The sequence below is a fragment of the Hermetia illucens genome, chromosome 3 (genome assembly GCF_905115235.1).
Source record: "Hermetia illucens chromosome 3, iHerIll2.2.curated.20191125, whole genome shotgun sequence".
Taxonomy (NCBI): domain Eukaryota; kingdom Metazoa; phylum Arthropoda; class Insecta; order Diptera; family Stratiomyidae; genus Hermetia; species Hermetia illucens.
Genome location: NC_051851.1, coordinates 88,410,376 through 88,423,907, shown reverse-complemented (window position 1 = coordinate 88,423,907; position 13,532 = coordinate 88,410,376). Strand labels below are relative to the sequence as shown.

At 42.7% G+C, this 13,532-nt stretch overlaps 1 protein-coding gene across 2 annotated transcripts; it reads right to left on the bottom strand.

Annotated features, from left to right (window-relative positions):
• Positions 1–12,141: 12,141 nt before the first annotated feature.
• On the bottom strand, positions 12,142–13,195 carry LOC119651578 (general odorant-binding protein 99a-like). Of its 2 annotated transcripts, XR_005249469.1 has the most exons (3): positions 13,056–13,195; positions 12,392–12,881; positions 12,142–12,334 (listed from the first exon to the last, which is right to left on the bottom strand). XR_005249469.1 is itself a non-coding variant. In XM_038055216.1 (2 exons), the coding sequence occupies exons 1-2, from the start codon at positions 13,089–13,091 to the stop codon at positions 12,504–12,506; spliced, it is 414 nt and encodes a 137-aa protein (XP_037911144.1). In that variant the 5' UTR covers positions 13,092–13,195; the 3' UTR covers positions 12,142–12,503. The 2 variants fall into 2 exon arrangements, 1 of the variants encoding a protein (XP_037911144.1); XM_038055216.1 differs by having other exon boundaries at positions 12,142–12,881.
• Positions 13,196–13,532: the final 337 nt, after the last annotated feature.

Sequence of the window (13,532 nt, the reverse complement as noted above, 5' to 3'; positions counted from 1 at the left end):
AAATTGAATGTGGATAAGGGTGTGTTGTGGATTAGCTAGTATTAAAGAGAAGACAACAGCGAACCTGAACCCGAAAGGATAAAATAATTATAATAGATATCATCTAGGTTGGCATTTCAGAGTAACATTTCTGGCAATTTTTCGTACTATTAGGATAGAAATAATTATATTAAGGAGATAATTTAATTGAAAGGCCACACCCCCCAGTTTTGCGCCCACGTCCACCAATTCGATATCCCTGAAAACTGTCTGACATCCTGGCCTAGGCCATCGCTCCATCTCAGGCAGGATTTGCCTCGTTTTCTTTTTCTACCATAGATATTGCTCTTATAGATCTTCTAGGTTGTATCATCCTCATCCATAGCGATTAATTGACCCCATTGTTATGACGGAATCGTCCATCCTTATGTAGGGGCCAAAAGGTCTTCGGATGATTCTTCTCTCGAAAGTGGCCGTTCGTAATTTTGTCTGCTAAGGACCCGGGTCTCTGAGGGATACATAAGGACTGGCAAGATCATTTTACACGTCTTGTATAGTAAGCTTTGACACTATGGTGAGATGTTTTGAGCGAATCAGTTTTTGTTAGATGAAATATGCTCTGTTCGTCATAGCCGTTATCGGTTGTGATTTTCGAACCTAGGCAGGAGAAATTTTCAACGTTCGTTCCTTGGTTTTTGGCGTTGATTTTGCTACCATGTACTTCGTCTTGCCTTCATTAATGTGTAGCCCGAGATCTCGCGCCGCCTGCTCGATCTGGATGAAGTAGACTCTCGAGTTGTTCTTCCCATAATGTCAATATCGTAATCGTTGGCCCGTAGTTGAGTGGACTTGAAGAGGATGGTACTTCTCGCATTCACTTGTGCATTACGACTCACTTTCTCTAGGGCCAGGTTAAAGAGAACGCGTGATAGTGCATTTTAGACTCTCACCTGATTGTTAGATGGGATTGTAGGTGGTGTTGTAAATCGAGCCCGGAGCACTATGGAAACGAGATAGTGATCTGAGCCTATATTGGATAGGGGGCTATATGTTCTGACATGACGTATGTTTGTGGACCGCTTTCCGCGCAAACCAAGTACTTCCAACAACCATTTCGTGCGATACTGCAAACTAAATAATTCGCAGTCCGTTATCATTAGTATCCCTATGTAAGTTATGGGAGCCGACTTACTGCCTGAATACGGGCTGTGTCCCTACTTCACTGTTGAAATCTGTTGAAGGTCTGCTCAACTGCCTCGTAGAAGGTATACTTTTCCGACTCTGCAGTCTCCTCTGTAGGGGCGTGAACGTTTATGAGGCTTATATTTCTAAATTTTCCTGGCAAACGCAGAGTGCATGGCCTTTCGCTGATATTTTCAAAGCCGATAACAGCAGATTTCATTTTTTGGCTAACTAAGAAAACTACTCCTAGCACATGGTTTACTGGATGGCCTCTATAATATATGGTCTAGTGGTTCCTCTTCAGGAAACCAGTTCCTCTTCAGGAAACCAGTTCCTCTCCAGCGCATCGCTTACAGCGCTGTTACATCAGCCTTATATTGGGACAGGGTATCGGCTAGCTGCTGAACAGCATTGGGTCTGTACAGGGAGCGCACGTTCCGTGAGCAAAGGCGCAAATCGTTATTCCGTTGTCGTTACCGGGTTTGTCGTTGTAAAGTCCATGGAGTCAATATTCAACTCAGTGATCCTAAGACCTATGGTTAGACGTCATTAGATTGAACATTTGTATGCATTGTCGGGACAGCTCTGCTGGCTGGAGGATATCTGTGAAGGTTTGATTAGTTGAGGCGTTCGCGGTTCGTGGTGTTGGATTACCGTAACGGGAACATTGGGAAATGATACGACCGGCCGGTCGAGTGATGAGGGTGTTGTTATTACACATGGTTGGAATATAGGATCAGGTTGTGGGATGGAGGGGCTCATTTTAGTTATTAGTCGAGACCATGGAAGAGTAGTGGGGTACTTTTCTCCGAAGGGAGAGTGTTTGTGAGGAAGCTCGACTTGTTCTCCACGAAAAGGTTCTTCGTCCCAACGTAACTTTCTTTATTTTTCAGAAGGATTTGTTGGATGGTGGTGCCTCGTGATTTTTTAACCAGAAAGTCATTGGTTATGGCTCTGATGATATGATTTTATATAATTTTTGTTGTGGTAGTAGACGCTTATCAGCTGATACTGGCTGATGAGAGATTTTTACCTTAGTGGTTATTGACCTCGTAGTTTTTTTCTGCTTCGTTTGTTGAAATTGCAATATTGTTGTCGCGGTGCTAGATTCACCGAAAATTTTTTTTATTGTTGCCTCTAATGATCCAACTGTTATTTGAAGCCAAATTGAAGCCAATTTGAAGCAAATTTTTCAATGCACTTGCAGATTCCTGTCCTGTTGTGAAGGAAACTTGCACTTTGGTTTTTCATTGTATAGTATATGTACTTTCTATTCACGTTGTGGGAAGTTCTCTCGAAGCAATGAAAGGTTGCCTTCAAGGAGAAGTCGGGGTATGTTAGTTTGTTCAATGCTATATGAATTACAAGGGTTGCTAATAAACATTCAGGCATTCGAAAAATGTGTGGTACTGGCTGCTGATATAAACTTCGGAACGGTATTTAGAAGTATACAACGGACCGTTGATTTGATTGGCTATCAGTAAATCTAAATAAAACCACGTTCTTGCCTTATAAAAAAGTTGTAAAGTAAAATATCTAGGAGCTATTTTAGGTAAGAAGCTTCTTTGGAATAATCATGTAGAGCCTGGGGGCAACGTAGTAGAACCGCTTCTCCGACATGGGGAATACACGTTGCTGTCGCCTGATGGGTTAAGCTGACATCAAAGCAATCCAACTAGCCTCACTACAAAGAACTTTATGTCTTGCTATTACTGATGCTATGCGCACGGCATCCGGCAGAGTATTGTGATTCTCTGATCCCAGTAAATCTGGTTGGCAGAAGATATCAACTTAGTCTTAATGCCATTCACCTTTTGATTGGGAATATCACATCCATTATCGTTCACGGCTCGTTAACATGTCCTTCAACTCCCTCCAGTACTTCCCGAGAACCCTTCACACCTTCTCGACTGTTCTGCGCCAAGCGCTCCTGGGTCGATCCACTCGTCGGCCATCTTGAGAGAGTGTGTTCAATGTCATGGCGCATCCAGTGATAGAATTGTAACCCCTCCTTAAAGTGTGACTTATGCGTTGCAACCTCCGTCTGCTTATCAACTGTGCGCCGAGAAGTTCTTCGTTTGAAATAGTATTAGACCAGTGTAGCCCGCAGACAAGTCTTTGCGAAGACTTGGAGAACAGTCTCAATTCGATGTTGGTGCTGATATAACTGTATTTCCAGATTTTAAACTTAACCCTTTTTCCAAATGATGGCATGCAGCTTAGTGCAGATGTCATTAGCTTCTCCACGTGCTCGGGCAAGGCAACATGAAGACCGTCACCGATGACAAGAAGACACTTTGGACCTCGAATACCTCCCCGGTGCTGAACATGACATTTTTGTGCCATCATATGTCGTTCTGATAATAGCCATCAGTTTCTCTGGAATGGCCCTCTTGTCAAATATACTCCCTGTTGACGCTGTTGAAAGTTTTCTCGAAATCGATGAAGGGCAGGTGAAGCAAAGATCTAAACTTTGCGTATTTTTCAAAAATGGCCCGTAGCATGTTGATCAATGCAGGAAAATTCAGAACGGAAAAAAGCCTGCTTTCTGTCTAGCTATTATCTTTGCGACTGTAGAGAGCAAGCAGCTACCACAACAATTGTCACAGTCAGGACCAGTGCTCTTCTTTGGAATCTTGATGAACATATCTTATTCAATAAACAAATAAATAAAAATCTCTTTTATCACAGCGCACAATATTTTTAACTTTTCGGAAGTCCGGATGGTATCGAAGCAAAGTGCGTCACGTTTGCCAACACTCGCAGCGATCAATGGAACCTTCAATTCCTCCCATGCATCTATCCGTTTCTATGACTCTCGAGAAAAGAGTATTTTTTATGGTGGCCTCCATATTCTCAAGTGGTTTACTCAGGCCATCTGCCGTTCGATCAGATGGCTCTCCTGGATCGATATCCTGTCCCATTATAAGGCTGATTTTCCCCCATTATAAGGCTGACTTTACGGAGTTGTACAGGAATCGGTTCCCGGTGGAAAAGCCATTAGAGAGGCCACCTACTAAATCATGTGCTTGGAGTAGGGTTTCTAATCAGCCAAAAAATGAAATGTTATCGGCTTTGAACACCTAGACGACTGGCTACGTACTCTGCGCTCGCAAGACAAACTTACAAACCAAAGACACACTAAGTTGCGCCCCCTACAGGGGAGACTACAGAGTTCAAGAAGCCTGCCCCAGACAGGATCACTTTCAACCACATGCCTTGATAAAAGTCAGAATAGAAATCGATGTACACCCAAATCACTACTTTGTTGGCATGGACCAATGAGTTGAGTATTTTGTAAAATGCTTAACAACGAGAATATCGTCGAATTGGGCGACTACTAACTGAGCAAATGAGCAACAGATCAAATTCTTTCTGCTCGACCATAGATTTGAAAAATGGTATATGGCTGTCAGCTGCACCATTCTTCCATTGTTTTCAAGGCTGCCAGGAATGCACTCTGCCAGTGTTCCTCGTTGGATCCCTCTAGGACATCATCTTGTTGTGAAGAAAACTTCAGCCGAAAAGGTGAGGAACTACAGGCTAGCTAGGTTTCACCTGTCTGAACCTTCTCTTCCACCACTACCAAGAAAATCGAATAAAGGGAAGTTGGTGATGTGAAGGTGGAAACGGATCCTGGTCATCATGCATCTGGTAAGATTACAGGCTGATCACAGCGGACAGTGCTGCAAAAGAAGGTGAAGTTTGGGAATGACGATGTGTTCGTTGCTATACCACCAAGTATGGTAATATCCAGAGAAATCAGAAGTTTCGGCGAAAGGTAAGTAACCTCAGTGAGATCCACACTGGACGCAGCAAACTCTGCAGTTAGCGTCGGTTTTCACATTACACTACTGTTATGTTTGCAAACGTAAATATTAGTGAAATTAGCTTGCAACTTGCCAAAGCCTCATCGTATTTACTGCCATATATAAGGGCATGTACAAGAATTATGGGATCGTTTCAACAAGTTAGAGAGGGTTAGGGTCCTCTTCGATGAGAGATCGTTGAGACTGAGTTGCGGAGCACTTACAATATCAGGTTAATGGCAATAACTGCCTTTCCTTACTTTCCCAATGATTCTTTGTATCCTTTGCCGACGTAAAAACTAAGGGATCTGGTAGGGTATGCAGAATCAAGTGGTCTTGAATTCTTAATTGGTCGTGATGCGAACGCTCAGCATATTTGTTAAAGCAGTCGCGAATGCAATCCTAGAGGAGAGAAGCTGCGAGAGAGACTGAATGTGATCATACGTTGATGGGGCCAAGAAGAAGTGAAGTAATTGACATAACAATCTGCAATTCAAAGTTTTTATAGTTCATTAGAGACTGGTGAGTGCTAGATAAATTCTCACTGTCAGATCACCGTTTTTTCGAATTTAATCCGACTATTGCAGGCGAATCGTCTATAATACAAAGGCGGAATCCTAGGAAAACTGACTGAACAAAGTTCAATGAACTTTTGGGCAGAAAAGTGTCTTTTAGCGATAGAAGATCAATTTGAAACTCGGAATCCAGCAATGTTAGAGTGCTTTGAAGAGACTTGTTCGATTCGGGGCCAAAGCGATAAAAAGGTTCCCTGGTGGAGCAGAAACTTACAAAGACTCGGGAAATTAACTAGACGATTAAACTTCCGGAGCTCACACTGTGAATATAAGAGGCTCATAAAACATTCGAAGCGAGGCTAGTTTAGAGCATATTGTGAGGATCTGAAAGGCAATAGAGGCTTCAAGGGTATGCAGATCCCCTAAAAGGGATGAGTCGGCCTAGTTATACTCTCTTAGAAAACAAGATGGAATTCTTACGAACTCCAAAACTTTTCTCTTTTTTACACCATCCGGAAGAGCAGGTGGCAGAAGTGAGAGGGAGTGAAGTGGTTTCTACAAATCCTTCAACACGAAAGTGTTGCAAGCGAAATTGGAATACTACTAGAGCGGTAGTTGCCAATGCAAAGGCGAGAGCTGCTACACTGCCTTTTGAACACTTCAATGCGCTTGGCATGGACGGCATCTATCCAGCAATGCTAAAGGAGGGTACAGTGCATTTAGGGCGACTACTAGGAAATATTTTTCGAGGATGCCCTGCTCCGCGGTACATGTCTACCTCTTGACCGAAGTTTAAGGTAGTATTCATTTCAAAGCCTGAGAAATATGCATATTCAAATCCAAGAAATTTCGGGCGATCAGTTCTGCTGCGATCGTTGAAAAGATTGGTTGAGGGTCACATTCGCGAGAGGGTGTTAAAGTTGCCCTCACTAAATGAAAACCAACACGCTTACCGGCGTGGAAAGTCGTGAGAGTCTGCTCTTTACTCTCTGGTTTTCTAAGGTAGGGGACCCAACATTGAAAGCGAGTACATTATGGGTGTGATCGTGAACATTGAAGCAGCACTTGACTGTGTGTCTTTCCAAAAGTCTTGTGATGTCGCCAGAGAGCATGGCGTCGAAGAAACAATCTATGCTATGCTAATGCAGAGATTAATGTGTACTGAAGTGGATATGATTCGCTTCCTAGCAAGAGAAGCATCGAAAGCCTGCCTCCAACGAGGTGTGGCGTCGCCATTTCTTTGGAGTATGATGATTGACTCATTACTATGCGAATTGCAAAATCTGCCAATATATCATCATAATCAATGGTGAAACAATTCCTGCAGAGGCCCGCCTTAGAAGGAAACTCCAAACGGGAAACTGGGATGGGTCCCGCCGAGGTCCATCAATTTAATATCCCTAAAAGCTGTCTGGCGTCCTGGCCTAAAAGTGGCGAAACAGCCTTGATGTCTCAGAATTCTCATCGTTATACGTCCATCCTCATTACGGGGTCGAAAATTTTTCTGAGGATTCTCCTCTCGAAGGCGGCTAAACGTTCTCAATTTTTCTTGCTAAAATCCCAAGTCTCCAAGAAATACATAAGGAGTTTCGTCAGCGTAGGCCAGTAGTTGGGTGGACTTGAAGAGGATGGTGCCTCTGGTATTAGCATCTGCATTGCAGATCACTTCTTCCAGGACTAGGTTAAAGAGGACGCATGATAGGGCATCCCTTGTCTTAAACCGTTGGTGATGTTGAATGGTCTCGGGAGTGATCCAGCTGCTTTTATCTGGGCTAGTACATTGGTTAGGGTCAGCCTAATCAGTCTTATAGATTTTATCGGGGTACTGAATTTTCTCATGACCATGTAGTTTTACCCTGACTCTATTATGGGCGGTTTTGAAGACAATGAAAAACTAGCACGAATGGTGGCCATATTCCAACAGTTTTTCCATCGCTTGGTATAGGCCAATGATGTTTTGGGCGTATGGAGCCGACCTAGCAAAATAGCGGAGAATATCTACTAGATGGTACTCAGCAACGTGATGCCACTATAATTGCTGCACAGGGTAATGTAATTTATGTATGGGACAGATAATGCCTCGTTGCTAATCGTCAGGCATTAGTTCACTGTCCCACACCTTGAATATCAGTTGATAAACAGTTTGATGTAGTTGGTGCCCTCCATATTTAACCAGTTCGGTTGTAATTGGCTCCTAGCAACTTACGGCTTTTAAGACAATGGATTGCATGGACTGTTTCTTCTATGCTTTATAGTGGCAGCATTTGTTCGTCGCATTATGCGAACGAGATAGCAATTCGAGTCTTATATGCTCTGATATATCAAGGTTGAGAGATGGCGGCGTTTAATCAACACTTGATGAATTTGGTTGAAAGTGTTCCCGTCTGCGGGAGCCTATGTATGTTTTTGGACCGCTTTCTGCTTGAATCAGGTACATCTAACAACCATTTCGTGCGACACTGCTAACTGAATTTTCTGTAAGCTACCGGAGCTAACGTAACGCCTGAATACGGGCTCCGTACCTACTTGACTATTAAAATCTCCAAGTATGATTTAGATATTAGGTTTTAAGAGTCTGCTCTACCACCTCTTAGAAGATAACCTTCTCCGACCCTGCGGTCTCATTTGCAAGGGCGTGCACGTTAATGAGGTGTATATCTTGAAATTTGGTTCGCGAATGCGGAGGGCATAGCTTTTCGCTTATGTTTTCAAGGCCGATAAAAGTAATTTTCATTTTTTAGCTGACTAGAAAACTAGTGCTAGTGATATCGAATTGGTGGACCGGACCGGCGCAGAACCGGGGTGCCTGGAGTTCCTTACAAAGGCAGACCTAGACAGAATACCGGTAATTGTGCCGTTGAGGATGATGATGAGCAAACTGGTGTAGTGCCTCTTCCACAGGAAACCGTAGAAACCACACTCTTGCAACGCTGTTAGGTCAGCCTTATATAGGGACAGGATATCAGCTAGCTACTGCCATTGATTTGATTGACAATTGGTACCTCAGTCATTGACTTCCAGTAAATCCAAATAAAGCTACAATGATATTGTTTACAAAAAGGAGGAAACTGAATGGTTTTTGCCTTCCAGAAATGACATGTACAAGTCTCCAACTCTCCAAAAAAGTGAAATATCTGGAAGTTATTCTAGACAAGAAACTTCTTTGGAACAAATATGTAGAGGTAAAGACGAAAAGAGTTCTCACAGCTTATGGGTTGTGTTGGCGGCCCTCTGCCTCGACACGGGGACTTAAACTTCAGCCTCAGCCTGTCGATATATGTACATTGCTATTATTAGGTCGATGTTGGCTTATACATCCGTAGTGTGGTGGGTTAAGGTGAAACAAAAGAGTTTTCGCTGTAAACTAACTATACTGCAAAGAAGTGTATGTCTGGATATTTCCGGTGCCATTAACACAGAATCGGACGCAACTCTAAATGTATTACTCGATTCGCGCCCTTGGATATATATATATATATTCAAAGCATTGCAATGGGGGCAGCTCATAGACTAATTCAATTAGATCTATGGGGAAACAAATGAAGTGAGGGCCACAGGGCATTAGAAGAACTATTGGGAGAACTAAATCCAGTTCCGGGGGTCTTCTACACCGATGGTTCAAAAATAGAACATTGCACTGGAGCATTAGTCTACCTCTCAAATGAAAATGAGAAGTGGGTTTTTCCTTCGGGATAATATGTAACGGTCTTGCAAGCTGAAGTGTATGCGTGGTTGACAAGCGGCCGAAGGACAGGCGCATCGCACCCTGTAGCGATAGTCAAGCTGTATTGAGGGCGTTGAGTAGTCTTTTGATCACTTCAGAAATCGTTCAGGAATGTAGAAATCGATTGAACTCTATTTCAAGATTCAATACGATGGAGCTACTCTGAATACCTGGTCATTGTGGTTTAGAGGGAAATGAAATCTAGGATGCCTTAGCAGAAGAGGGTTAACTTTCCTCCATGCCCGGACCGGAGCAATTAAGGTGTCAGTAGCATTGGGTAATGTTGCTATTGAAACGTCACAACAAGCTTCCCATAATGACATGTGGCAGAGGCTTATTACTGCTAGACGCACTAAACTTTTCTTGTCCGAGCCAAGTGAATCTACTGGACAATTTATGCTGTTGAAAAGAAGGAAAACTTGTTGAAGTATTGTGGGCATTCTGACACGCCATAATTCACTAGCTGGTCATATGTTTAGAATTAGATGATCCCTGTCCATTCTGTAATGGGCAACCGAGATCTACAGAACATTTTCTATGTGAATGTCCCGCGTATGGACGCATCAGTCATTAGATTAGATTATTGATATGTTCCAGCTACAACGGGTGGCATCACATCTTCTAACGAAAATTCTGCGATATATAAACGAATTTGGGATATTCCACCTCTCCCCCACCTCATATATACATACATTCCTCGGAGGGTCCAGTTCGTGGCAAGAAAAATTTCGAAACCTCAACCGTGTTTGTGAAAAGAATCTTTGGTTTCCAGTAGGAAGATTGACAATTCCGTAGTCTATATAACACAAGCGACTTCACAGACGGAAAAAGGAAGCCTGGGAGAACCAACAACTCTGTGAACTAGAAAAGTACAGGAAGCAACCGCACCAGGCGCGGAAGTTTCACCAACAAGTTAGCAGGACGAAGCCTTATACACCTCGATGCTCATCCTGCCGAGACAAAGAGGGAAATCTGATTTCCGACAGAATGGGCATATTAGAGCGATGGGTTGAGTACTTTGATGAACAACCAGAACATCGGCGAGTTGGAGGTTCCGCCAACTGAAGCCGACGGACAAATTCTGCCGCCACCAAGTTTAGGAGAAACAGTCCGTGCAATTCATCGGCTAACAAATCATAAGTCGCCAGGAGCCGAGTGGTTCATCAACTGGTGCTCAAGGTATGGGACAGCGAATTAATGCCTGACGATTGGCAACGAGGCATTATCTGTCCCATACATAAAAAGGGAGATATCACACAGTGCAACAATTATAGAAGTATCACGTTGCTGAGTACCAGCTATAAGATATTCTCCACTATCTTGATAGCCCCAAACGCACAGAACATCATTGGCCCATACCAAAGAGGCTTCACTCCAGGCAAATCAGCAACAGATCAGACTTTTTCTCTGCGGCAAGCGATGGAAAAACTGTTGGAATATGGACAACAGTTGCACCATCTGTTCATCGACTTTAAAACCGCATATGATAGCATAGCCTGGGTAAAACTGTACACGGCCATGAGAGAATTCGGTATCCCGACGAAATTAATAAGACTGACTAGGCTGACCCTGACCAATTTGCGAGGCCAGATAAAAGCAGCAGGATCACTCTCAAGACCATTCGACATCAACAACGGTCTACGACAAGGGAATGCCCTATCATGCGTCCTCTTCAACCTGACCCTCGAGAAAGTGATTCGTGATGCTGATGTCAATGCAAGAGGTACGATCCTCTTTAAGTCCACCCAACTACTGGCCTATGCTGACGATATCGACATCATGGGAAGAACGACCTGACACATACAAACTGCCTTCATCCAGATCGAACAGGCGGGGCGAGATATCGGGCTGCACATCAATGAAGGCAAGACAAAATATATGGTGGCAACGGCAGCACCGAGGACAAACCAACCAACAATATCAAACCGCACTGGTCAAACAGGAAGAATAAGGATAGGAGAATATAACTTTGAGATCGTTGACAATTTCTCTTATCTAGGGTCGAAAATCACAACCGATAACAGTTATGATGGGGAAATCCGCGCACGGTTGTTGTCAGCCAACAGAGTCTATTTCAGCTTACAAAGACTGTTCCGCTCGAAAGGTCTCACCATAGGGTCAAAGCTCTTACTGTATAAGACTATGATCTTGCCAGTCCTCATGTATTCCTCGGAAACTTGGGTTGTTAGCAAGAAGAATTGCGAGAGAAGAATCCTCCGAAGAATTTTTGGCCCCCTATATGAGGATGGACGATTCCGTAGCCTACACAATGACGAAATCTATGAGCGATACCATGACCGACCGGTTGTGGATAAAATCCGGTTCAATAGGTTACGGTGAGCGGGTCACTTAATCCGTATGGATGAGGATGATCCCACCCACCACGGCTTTTCGGGATATCGAATTGGTGGACCTCGGCGCAATACCGGGATGTCTAGAGTTCCTTATTAAGGCAGGCCTAGACCGGACACCGGTTATTGCGCCGTTGATGATGATATAACAAAATTCGGTTCAATGGGCTCTAGTGAGCGGGTCACTTAATTGATGTAGGTGATGATTACCCAGCTTGATATAGGTGCGCTATTTGTAATCCGCGCTTGCTTCCATTGCTCCTATTGTTAAAGCTAAGATTTGCGTCGATAAGTAATAATGAACATCTTTAATTTCATTTCATTTTGACGTGTTTGTAGATTTTTAGAAGAGGGCGAATAAACTTGGGGCCACTTTTGTTGATGCTGCATCCAAGCAGAGGGTTCCGTTGACTCTTTTTCTGGATGGATGCTTAGTCAGTTGACAAAATAAAATAGGGGAAAATTCGTCTCTAGTTGCTTCCGTCAGCCTTGAAGTGAATGCGGACTCAGATTCCCTTAATTCTAGAAACAACTTAAAAATTAGTCCTCCTTTTACAACTTCCTGAATAAAAGACAACCAGTTTATTCATATGGTTTATATTGTTTTCGCAAGCGCATCATTTTGCAGGAACTGTCGGGATGAAAAGAAGAAGAAATTACCCTCACGCAACCCATTCACTCTGAAGAAAACTTAATTTTGGGAAGCGCTTCTTTTAGAATTTTGGTGATCCGCTCCAAACTAGTTTTTAAGAGTTTTGAGTGTTTTAGAACGATCTGCAATGGCTTTATTGTAGTTTGTGTCGGTAGTAATGCAAAGATTATGAGGATCACCAGTGTTCCAGGATTCAGCGAGTAAAAACGATAAATCTGTAAATTTGAAAACTTTTATATTTCACATGTTCTTCTCCTTGAATATCACCGAATATTATTCAACATGATCTCTTTAGGACTTTACACTGCTTTGAACCAATTGTAAATGCTTGGAAAGGAAACACTTAAATCCACGGTAGGCCCAAGTGCAATCGTCAGACTTTTGTTCATTCTTGTCACTGCACTTAGTAACTTCTGTGCGGACTTCGGTCTTATCCTTATTTTGGCCAAGTTGCTCTACCAAGTTTTCAACGTTGAATCCATTGGCAGTATCGAACAATTCCATCTTGTTGAGGACACACTTAATGTAGCACCGGGTCGTCTCGTCGTCCTGGAAGTCCCATTTCTTGAACTTCTCCACATAGTTGTCGGGAACATTTAACTCCTTGACGCAAAGACCACGGGTTTTGATCAAATCGTCGTGGGTTTTAATGGTGTAAGTTGCAGCGGCCTAGTTTGAAAAATATTCCGAGAATTAGTGTATTGGAGATAACCATTTATCAAATTTAGTTTCAGGTAAACTGTTCAGCGCGAAAAACTGAAAATTATACAAATTTATGGAAATTGATTGAAATATTTAATGAAATGAATGTTTGACCAGTGGAAAAATTTATATTTTACTCACAACACCAATCACGGCCAATAAAACGAGAAATTTCATCTTGGCAACTTCTTGGGTCTAAGTAAAATTCGCACAGCAAGTTCACGACAACTGATTCGGCTTGCTAACATTGCAGCCTGTTTATATATGGTCCGGTGTGTGATCTCAATTGCCTTTAATTTCAATTGCAGAAGTCAGAAGTTATTTAATTTTTGTTATAATTTGTCCATGCGGGGGATAGGTATAAACACACAGGGTGGCCGATAATATAAAACTGGATTTTTATATAAACATACATAAATGGGATAAGCTTGAATTACGTTAGCAGGTATTTATTTTGTATATTATGGGCACTTAACGTTTACAAAGCATAGGTAAGGTTGTTGCACTCTTAAATAAACGAAAATAAGATATACGGCGGACAGTACTTTCAGTTTGAGGTCTCCTTGTACATATTCTGCAACTTAGTTTCATTATATCACAATCTTTTGCTAAGGTTAA

What these genes read in the sequence shown, in the direction of transcription:
- LOC119651578 (XM_038055216.1), bottom strand. Translation starts at nt 13,091, where the DNA reads ATGAAATTTCTCGTTTTATTGGCCGTGATTGGTGTT. An exon ending in TATTGGCCGTGATTGGTGTT is followed by an intron (nt 12,882 to 13,055) that starts GTGAGTAAAATA and finishes TTTTCAAACTAG; the next exon opens with GCCGCTGCAACTTACACCAT.